The sequence below is a fragment of the Chaetura pelagica genome, unplaced genomic scaffold (assembly GCF_000747805.2).
Source record: "Chaetura pelagica isolate M959 unplaced genomic scaffold, ChaPel_1.0 scaffold2, whole genome shotgun sequence".
In the NCBI taxonomy this organism is placed as follows: Eukaryota; Metazoa; Chordata; class Aves; order Apodiformes; family Apodidae; genus Chaetura; species Chaetura pelagica.
In genome coordinates, this window is record NW_009952796.1 from 4,651,727 (window position 1) to 4,662,603 (window position 10,877).

General features: G+C 41.8%; 2 protein-coding genes across 3 annotated transcripts in view; both read right to left on the minus strand.

The window, feature by feature from the left end:
• The window catches only part of HHIPL2 (HHIP-like 2), a 13,003-nt gene extending 7,931 nt beyond the window's left edge, over window positions 1–5,072 (minus strand). The window contains 2 exon segments of the mRNA XM_009994807.1: window positions 4,643–4,918; window positions 5,061–5,072. Coding sequence (XP_009993109.1) covers window positions 4,643–4,918; window positions 5,061–5,072 — 288 coding nt within the window.
• Window positions 5,073–7,543: 2,471 nt separating this feature from the next.
• Window positions 7,544–10,877, minus strand: part of TAF1A (TATA box binding protein (TBP)-associated factor, RNA polymerase I, A, 48kDa) — an 11,519-nt gene continuing 8,185 nt past the window's right edge. For both annotated transcript variants that reach the window (XM_009994755.1, XM_009994756.1), the window contains 3 exons: window positions 10,401–10,521; window positions 8,896–9,056; window positions 7,544–7,751 (listed from right to left, as the gene is read on the minus strand). In XM_009994755.1, the coding sequence (XP_009993057.1) occupies window positions 7,609–7,751; window positions 8,896–9,056; window positions 10,401–10,521 (425 nt within the window). In that variant the 3' untranslated portion in view covers window positions 7,544–7,608. The remainder of the gene's footprint in view (window positions 7,752–8,895; window positions 9,057–10,400; window positions 10,522–10,877) is intronic.

Consider the following 10,877-nt stretch of genomic DNA (forward strand, 5'->3'; position numbering starts at 1 on the left):
AGGAATAAGCACTTGGCACAATCCTGATCACATACATGCATCTGATTTTGGTATTTGACGTGGCACTAAGTACATGACAACATTTCACAGGTAGTGACTACAAACTGTCAGGATACTGTGGGGATGGCAAAAGGGAGATGTAATAATTTTTCATCCCTTTCACGTGAGCTCATCAGTAACAATTTAATCCAGCAAAGTGACAGAGCTAAAGCAAAACCATTTGGTAGATCTTTGCTCCTCCACTAATTCAACAACCAAATAACATTTGCCAGAGAACCCAATCTTATTTCCACAGTTGTCACTAACTTGAACAAGAAGAGCAATAAAAGAACTGCAACTCCCACCCCAAGGATTTAAATGGCAATCTCACTCTAAAATATATGAAAAGCACAAAAGCTTATTACTTTGAAAATATATAAGAAAATATATGGGGTATGTTTGGTTTTTTGCTACAACATACACTTACAACAAATGCAAAATTAAATTATGGCCTGCAGAATGAGAAATCAAAGAGGCAACACATGTTTGTACTGTTTTTTCTACCTACAACATGTAGAAAAATCTTCACAACACCAGAATCAGTGGTTCTGATAGGGAATGTAGTACATGCCCTTTCTGCTTTAACAATTGTGAAATAACAGACAACCCTGATGGTACATTTTTTCAGCCCTAAAAGTGCTAAAAGGGTGTGTCCCCATCCCGAGGAGATGCCAGAATCCTGCCAAGCATCCAAAAAAGTGGAAACATTTTGGCACACAGATAATATTTTAGGGCTAAAGATGTATTAAAGAGAACAGCTTTATACATTCTCAGTAAGATTAAGTGTGTCTTTTGGCAGGCAGTAAGTCAAGCTTTGCATGACAAACAGTTGTTAAAAAGGCAGGTCAGACAGGGGAGACAGGGTGGGGGTGTTGCCCTCTATGTCAAAGACCAACTGGAGTGCACGGAGCTCTCGGGTTAAGATTAAGGGGAAGAAAGGCCAAGATGACATCATGGTGGGGGTTTGCTAAAGGCTGCCTGAGCAGGGGGATAATATAGATGAGGCACTATACAGACAGACAAACAGTTGTTAAAAAGGCAGGTCAGACAGGGGAGACAGGGTGGGGGTGTTGCCCTCTATGTCAAAGACCAACTGGAGTGCACGGAGCTCTCGGGTTAAGATTAAGGGGAAGAAAGGCCAAGATGACATCATGGTGGGGGTTTGCTAAAGGCTGCCTGAGCAGGGGGATAATATAGATGAGGCACTATACAGACAGATAGGAGCAACTTCACATTCACAAGCCATGGTCCTCATGAGAGACTTCAACCATCCTGACACCTGTTGGAAGAACAACTCTGCTAAATGCAAACAATCCAGGAAGTTCCTAGAGTGCACGGATGATAACTTCCTTTGCCAAGTAATCGAGGAGCCAACAAGGAGAGGTGCTGTGCTGGATCTTGTCCTCACCAACGAGGAAGGGCTGGTGAGGGATGCTAAGCTCAAGGACAGCCTAGGTTGTAGTGACCATGAAATGGTGGAGTTCAAGATCCTTAGGGCAGCAAGGAGGGCTCACAGCAAGCTTATTACCCTTGACTTCAGGAGGGCAGATTTCAGCCTCTTCAGGGATCTGCTTGAGAGAGTTTATTGGGATAACATCATGGAGGGATGAAAGCTGGCTGATATTTAAGGATCACCTTCTCCAGGCCCAAGAGCAATGCATCCCAACTAAGAGGAAGTCAAGTAGAAACTCCAAGAAGCCAGTGTGGATGAGCAAGCAGTTCCTAGAAAAGCTGAAACTTAAGAAGGAAGAACACAGAGGGTGGAAGCAAAGGCAGGTATCCTGGGAGGCTTACAGAGAGGTTGTCCAAGCAGCAAGGGATCAGGTTAGCAGAGTCAAATCCCTGCTAGAATTAAATCTCACCAGGGATGTTAAGAACAATAAGAAAAGCTTCTTTATGATGATGTTAAGAGGGATCTATCTCATATTGTCTATATCTTGATTAGTATTTCTGTAGAGGAAGTACCACAGGTCTCTAAGCATAAAATACAAGATTTTATTCCAAACAGTCATCAATCAGACTACAGTAGCTTGAGTCTGACTCCAGACTGGGCTGGATTTGAACAGCTGCTGTAGAGATTAAGGACTGCATGCAGTTGTTAACTCAATGAACCATCAGACCCCTCAAAACCAGCAAACTTTTCCAACTTCAGTTAAAAGATTCAAATTATGCATGTTAATGAGGAAAGTAAGGTGTCTGAAAACAAGATTTCTATAATCAGATCCTAGAAAAGCTCAAACTTGAGAAGGAAGCACACAGGGGGTGGAAGGGTATCCTGGGAGGATTACAGAGAGGTTGTCCAAGCAGCAAGGGATCAGGTTAGGAGAGCCAAATCCCTGCTAGAATTAAATCTCACCAGGATGTTAAGAATAGTAAGAAAAGGTTCTTTAGGTATGCTGGGGAGAAAAGGACAGCCAAGGAAAATGTAGGCCCTCTCCTGAAGGAAACAGGTGAGGTAGCAACACAGGATATTGAGAAGGCTGAGGTCCTCAGTGACTTCTTTGCTTCAGTCTTCTCTGGCAAGTGCTCCAGCCTCAACACAATGGCAATGACAGGTGAAAACAGAGACTGGGAGAGTGAATTACCCCACTGTAGGAGTAGAGCAAGTTCATGACCATCTAAAGAACCTGAAGGTGCATAAATCTATTGAACCTGATGGGATTCACCCATGGGTCCTGAGGGACCTGGTGGATGCAGTTGCTAAGCCTCTGTCCATCATATCTGAGAGGTCATGGTGGTCTGGTGAGGTTTCTGCTGATTGGAAAAAAGGGAACATGGCCCCTGTTTTTAAAAAGGGGAAAAAGCAAGACCCAGGGAACTACAGGCCAGTCACTCTCACCTCTGTGAGAACAGATCCTCCTCGAAAGTCTGCTAAGGCACATGGAAAATAAAGAGGGTGACAGCCAATGTGGCTTCACTAAGGGCAAGTCATACCTGACCAATCTGGTGGCCTTCTACAACAAGACTACAGAGATGGTGGATGGTGGCAGAGCAACTGATGTCATCTACCTGGGTTAGTGCAAGACATTTGACACTGTTGTACGTGACATCCTGGTCTCCAAGCTAACAAGGCATGGATTTGACAGATGGACCACTCAGTGGATAAGTAATTGGCTGGATGGCTGCACCCAGAGAGTTGTGGTCAATGGCTCAGTGTTCAAGGGAAGGTAGGTGACAAGTTGTGTCCCTCAGGGGTCAGTATTGGGACCAGTGCTGTTCAACATCTTTGTTGGAGACATGGACAGTGGGACTGAGTGTATCCTCAGCAAGTTTGATGATGATACCAAGGTATGTGGTGTGGTTGGCACCCTAGAGGGAAGGGATGCCATCCAGAGGGACCTTGACAGGCTGGAGGTGGACAATGCCACCAACCTCATGAAGTACAACAAGGACAAATGCAAGGTCCTGCACCTGGGTCAGCACAAATACAGGCTGGGGGGAGAATGGCTGGAGAGCAGTCCTGAGGAGAAAAACTTGAGGGGATAGTTGATGAAAAGTTTGACATGAGCCACCAGTGTGTGCTGAATCCCAGAGAGCCAAACACATCCTGGGCTGCATCAAAAGAAGTGTGGCCAGCAGGGCCAGGGAGGTGATTCTGCCTCTCTACTCTGCTCCAGTCAGACCCCACATGGAACACTGGGTACAGTTCTGGTGCCCTCAGCACAGGAAAGATAGAGACCTATTGGAGAGGGCCCAGAGAAAGGCCACCAAGATGATCAAAGGGCTGGAGCACCTCTGCTATGAAGACAGGCTGAGACAGTTGGGGCTGTTAAGCCTAGAGAAGAGAAGGCTCCAGGGAGACCTAATAGCACCTTCCAGTATCTGAAAGGGGCCTACAGAAAAGTTGGGGAGGGGCTTTTCATCAGAGAAGACAGTGATAGGACAAGGGGTAATAATTTTAAACTGAGAGAGGGGAGATTTAGGTTAGATGTTAGGAAGAAATTCTTCACTATAAGGCTGGTGAGGAACTGGAATGGGTTGCCCAGAGGGGTTGTTGATGCTCCATCCCTGGAGGTTTTTAAGGCCAGGTTGGATGAGGTTTTGTGCAACCTGATCTAGTGGTAGGGGTCCCTGCTCATGGCAGGGGTGTTGGAATTTGATGATCTTTAAGGTCCCTTCCAACCTTAATGATCTTATGATTCTGCCCTTTAAGTACAGGAACACAATCAAAACATCCTTCATGGGGCCCAGGGGTCCAAACGCTTAGCCTTGTAATTGCCAAATAATTTTATCTTGTAGAATTTTTAGTCTAGAACCTAGCAGCTGCAAGCAGAAAATAAATATTGATCTGGAACTCTTCCCTTCCTTATGAGAAAATTAACAGAACAGCAGGATTTCCATCATCATCCAAGTTGGACAATGTTTCAGAAATAATTACTGCTGGCAAATGTCAGTATATATTGCCAGATATCACAGTGATGCATCTTACACAAAACACTTCCCAAAATGCATGCTGAGGATTAGGTACCATTACTCTGTCAGCCCACTTTTCCCCTGCTCTCTTTCCATGGCAACACAGCTAGCTACAAGGGACTATCAGAACCATAACTGACACCCAAGTCAGGCCAAAGCAAAGGATACAGATACTATTTTTCTGCCCTACCTGACACAGGATATCTTTGATATACATTCCACACAGTTTATGCCCCTGGGGATCAATATAATCCATCATGTTCCAGTATTTTGCTGTGATGCTGTTGTCTCTTTCCTGGTCACAGCAGCCAAAATTTTCATAGGCAGAGAAGAATCCCAAGTGAAAAGTGGGATGGAAGGGTGGCCCATAGTCCAGACATTGAGGATGCCCCAGCACACTGCCTATCAGGCACTTCCTAGTTACTGGATACTTTGAGTAGGAGGCAATAACATTCCTTACTGCTCTCTGTGGAAGGAACACAAGCTAGAATAGCTTTGCTCTCATTTGAGCAAGGAGAGAAAGCATAACCTCCCACAGAGCTTACTGCTCACATTACACAAGGACTCTCTGCAGTGAGTAAGCAGTCTTTTTTCTTCAGCCAACATACCACCTCCAGCATTCCTTAAATTAGCATTTACCACTGCAGATAAGAACATCAATTACAGAAAGCCTTGACGAATAGAGAATCCAAACCAGTACACATCAACCCTCTGATTCTGCAGGGTCTACTCCAGTGGTAAGGGAAATGCACTTGTTTAGTGCTGACAATATGCTTGCACTGCTCTGAAAGCCAAGGCGAGTCCTGCCAAAGCTTCCAGCATGAGACAGCTGCTCAGAATACCGAGAACCTGGTGGGGGAAAAAAAAGGGAGTAAGCACACATGGGGTTGACATGGTTTAAAAAGCAGCTGACATTTCATTAGCTTGCTTTGCTTGAACTTTAGTAAGACCGTCTTAAAACAGGAAAGCGCAAGCAGGAATATAAAATAACTGAATGGAATGGGGAAAGAAGAGGCTAAGGACAAAAAGATTTGTAATTTTGTGTTGTTATTGTGTTAGGTTTTACTATGAAAAATATAAAGTGCTCTTCTTCACTTCAGTGTTTAAGTACAGAGGGACAACAGACACAGTCCATAGCAAGAAGATGTGGATTCCCTGAACAAGTTCCTTGCCTCTGTATAAAGAAGATCAGCGAAGAAGAGAAGAGCTATTTGTTTCACAAAAGGAAAAAAAATAAATAAAAACCTTACAGAAGTTTTGCATACAGGATGAAGATGCCAAGTCATAAGAAAATAAAATCTAGACCACAGAACTCAGAGGCAAAGCAGAATATTCAAATACACAGGGAGTTATATTCAAAGTACAATACACAAGTTTGAAAACACAGTATGCACTGAGTAACTTCCACAGGAAATCCCACTCAGGACTTGTGCCCTACAGGTTTGTCATAGGTGCAAGTACTACGGTGTCAGGAAATACCCAGTTTCTTGCACGACATGAAGAAGCAATCAATGCTTGAGATAGTTACATGAAAGACAGGACTGTGCTGCTCTTCTGCTTGCAGATGGCAGCATAGTAGTCCTAGCACCAGGACAGAACACGATGCCTGGCAGCAACTCTGCTTCCAGAGGTCTGAGGAGAAGCTGTGAGCACAATGGATTAACAGATCTTTCAAAGACATCAGACCTTCTCTTTGTTCTTCTTACCTCCACCCCAACCTTTGCTGCTTTGTTTCACATTTCCTCAATGAAGTGACAGTTTCTCGGCTGCTGAAATGCAAACATATCCCACAGGCAGCTAGGGTGGCAGAAGGAAAATTATTTGGGAACTCTCAATAAGCAGCAGGGGCTCTAGCATTCAATTTTCACTCTGTTTTGCGTTAGATTATATAAGAGCTCCTCTGCACCCCCCCAAAAGAGCACAGAGAGACAATGGAAGGGGGAAGCTCAGATAATATCCTGCTGGGATGCTCCCAAGCCCATCACAGGAGAGAAATGAGCCCATCAAAGGCCCATCTTTGCAAGTCCTGAAGAGCAGAGGGGCATAATGGCAGACAGGAAGACAAAATAATTGTTTCCCAGAGGTGTGGGACATCTTACAGACTAAGAGGAAGAGTATTTTGAAACCTTACAATAGTCGTAACTCAGTTGAAGATCTCCAACCAAAAAAAATTTACTATTACAGCAGCATTCTTAGGGAGTCAGAACCAAACCAGTACACAGGCTGAGAATGACAATTCCCTTTTTTTATGATAAAATGTACAATTACAGCAAGTAGCTCACTTAATATTTAGGACACCTTATCTTAAGGCACATATCACAAGACCCAGATTAACCCAGACCAAATTTCCAGGTAAACACTCAGCTTTAAAAGCACAGCTGTACTTAACTATATACTACTATGCTAAAGACATCTTTATTTCATTTCCAGAGGTGGTGCAAGCAGTTCATCCAGCAGAATTCTACAGACTTGTCATTAAAACAGAACTAGTATTTGGAAATAATCTTCTTGTTGTTTTCAAGCAAACTGGAAAGCTAGTTTGTGACAACATTTGCTTTCCAAACACAGAATAGTGTACATTTCAACTCACAGGCAAGGCAGCAAAAAGATTCTAGAAAGTCTCTTCCACCAGGTAGAGAAGTTTTCAGTAGTTCTGTGCCTTTGCTCTCTCAAAGCACTGCAACACCAATTTCCCTCTCCAGCCACACAGCTGCAGCAACCACTGTCTTACCAATGATGTGAAAACTATCCCTCAGATGGACACAAAACCCATAAGTATCACAGGTGGGAAAACTGCCTTTGGATATGTTGAAGTGCATAATCTATTTGAATAAGCCAGGGTAGTTCTTCACATCCTATAATTTTTCTCAATATGCAATGCAAAAAATGTATTCAAGATGTACTTGAAATCAATGCTATTTGCATTTCACACAGAAATATAGGACTAACATCAAATAAATTCCGCAACCTCATCAGTTGAATTATATTAATTTTATTATAAAATTAATACAAACCGAAGTGTTTTTACAAAAATACTTTAAAAAGTCTAATACTGAGTTGATAGGGTTTGCCTAGACATTTTAGAATAGCACCAATACAGAAGACAGTTTCACAGACAATTAAAAATACAGCAAGAACCTTATGGGCACCTTCTGATTAAGGTTGTACAGAACAGTCTGAAGCATCAGAGACTCTCAGGTAGACAGGATTATGCTTATTCACAAATTTCTTCAGTAGCTGAAACCTTTTCACCTGAGCTTTGCAGCCTTGGTGTGATACATATTTAAAGTACTTGCAATCTGAGCAAAAAGAAAAAAAAAGTATTGTAACTTATACCACCATACAAGTAAACAGAGAAGGAGAGAAAATTATTTCACTGTTTAAATAACATGCAAACAGCTAAGAAAGTTTTCAGTAACGAAAGGTAATAAAATATTCCAAGACATGCAACACTAGAGACATAACTGCAGCATCAAAAAATCTATCCTCAGCTGACCCTTAAAACATTCTACATGTATGTAACTGTACAGCATATTGCAAAATATTCTCTTTTGGTTTTACTTTTCTAATAGATTAGAAAGTAAAATTTCAAGAAGTAAAATTTCAAAAAGCCTTGATTTCATACATAAACTTTGTGTGTTGGACAAGAGAGGCTCATGTTAACCCTAATACACACAGAAACTTCATTAAAGAAAATCAGAGCTGGAATAACTTTATTAGGCATCTGAAAATATAAGCTAGGAGACATTTGATAAAAACTTACTGCAAGAAAAAAAAAAAAAAAAAAGACCTTCAATATGAAAAATAGTTTTATCAAGTCCAGAAGATAAATTTATAGAAAAGCTGACAACGAACAAGTTGCCTGTCAACCAAAGTCTGAACTGGCACACAAGCCATAGTCTCATTCTCAATTTTGCAGCTGCTGCTTGGCCTGACACTCCACTTGCTTTTGGTAGCATTTCAAAGAATACTACTGAAGAGATCATGATCTTTACCTTCTTACCAAACTGCTGATGGTTTTCGCTCAAGACCCCATCCCCCGTTCTCCTTCCTGTATTACAAAACTCCTATAGTCCTTAAGGATCAGCTGCTCCCCAGTATTTGCTGATACACTGCCTAGACCAGCATCTAACAAGCAAACTCTCTGCAGTCCTCACAAGATTCACTCAGAAGCATGTTATGCATATTTGAAATTGTGGTTTGAGGGTTAAGCAAGATAAATAGTATCGTGACTGCTTAACAAGGCCAGATAAAACAGAACTCTAAACCAGAATACGACAAGTTATGCAAAATATGCCTCACTGTCAAATATCACACAATTTAAATGTTTTTTTCTCATGTACAGCTTCAAAGACAACAACCTTTACTAGAAGGTAAATTGGGGCTAGAACTAGACATTATTTCTGTTCTATGCGGTAAAAAGGAAAGAGCATTTAGTATTACCTTTTCCAAGCAAGATTCCAGCCACTAGAGCTTTTTCATATGAAAGGCTTTCATTTTCCCTCCAATTACTTTTTGCCAAGTAACGGCTAAAATGGAAGACTGGCCACCAGTCCTTTCTGGAGTTCCACTCTTGTTTGATCCAGTCAAGATGCTTCTCAGACCTGGAAAAAGTTACAAAAAAGCTTAAATTGAGATGAAGAGATTCTTAGAAGGCACTGAATTTTATTATCACCTTGCTAGAAGTCTCAAATTGCTAGCATAGACACACTAAGCTTACACTGCAAGACTGAAACACTAATCTAAACAGAAATAACCTTTTTTTTTTTTAATCCCTGGCAACAGTAGTGAGGCAGAAGGTAAACTCCAACAGTCTTATTCAGACTTGGCAATAACAGATTATGCTGTGAAATGAAGCAGGCCTTTGACTTGTGTGCCAGTTTGTCAATAGTAATAAGAAAGTTTCCTCATGCTTGCTGACAAATTAGTATCATGAAGGGGTTTGTTTTTAGAAAAGGTTTGTGTTACTTTATGCATACTAGAAGACTAACTTATCCCACATACTTATTCCAGTAACTGTTATGCAATAAAGACCTTAAATCAAGCACTTCAGAAACAGAAACTACCTACAACAGGGAAGTGATCTTCCCATGAAATGACCAGTGTATTTCAAGATAACTCTGAATTTGTCTTCAAATACAAGGCAAAGTTAGAGTATCATACCATTTTTACTGACTACACAACACCACTAGGTTTAACCTACTAGCTTCTGGTCCGTAACAGCAGATGTTGTGTAGGTGGAGGTGGCAATTAAACAGCAAAACAGGTCACATTAAGTACTGAATTATTTATTGTAAATATAAATAAGAGCTTAAGAAATACAACAGACTGTCTGTTGGGCAAAATAAAGTCTAGACATTAAAGGCCTTCAGGGCACAGACTGCCTGAAACAGCTCCTTCTGAAATCAGAGGCCATGTCTGTCACTGGTGGTAAAGTCACATCAATCCCCAGGCATGCTGGCTCAGCTTTTAAGATGACACTGGCTGCATTCTGTAACATTTACAACCGTCAAAAAACATACTAGTCTGTACAGTACCAGACATGCCCCTATTGCAGCCCAGAGGTTCTCAAACCAACTTTCAAATAATGCACATGTAGTAACAGAGCAGAACAGACCCAACAACTGTTCCCCTGCCATCAAAAGAGGGGCATTAGTGATGGGCAACAACTGGTACCATAACATCTGAATAATTATTTGTGCATAAGCATGTCACCTGTAAAAATAAACAAAACAAAATCAACTTTTTTCAGGTGATGACAAAAATGGAAATTCAGAATCGTCCTCAATACTTATTTCTGCTTTTCTCCAATGAAAGCACACACAGTAGGCCAGATGACTCTTCTGTCCACCAACAGGAAAGACAAAGGCTACAAAGGGTAACATCAATTGCCTGGAGGTGTAGACTTGACATATTTGTTTTTAGCACATTGTACCAGAGATACATACATTACAATTTGTTTCATCTGTCTTGCCAAACAGCTCCACGCCTTTACATTTTCCTTCCAGCCAGCATAATCCAAGACTGCAAAAATAACTTCAAGCCCCAGACGACGCTTTTTTCTTTTCTCTGGAAAAAGATTAGGCTGTTAATGAATTCCTCATACCAGGCTGAACTCAATAGTAAGTAACAAGTGAAATGCAGTTCTCCATCCTGCCTTCCCAAATGTTGCTGCTTTCCCTATTACTCATGGTTCCCTCCATTTCCTTCTGCCCCTTTCAGATAAAGTTAAGGAATGATTACTGGCTCCAGAGCACAACTCATACCAGAGACACACTGTCCCTGTTACCACCCTGCTCAAAAACTGCTGGCTCAAGAGGCGCACACAGGACTGCTCACCTAGCCCACACTGCCTTGCTTTACAATAGCTGCTGATACCAAAGCTCCCTAACCAGTGCTTCCAGTGGGCACTGCTGTTCCACACG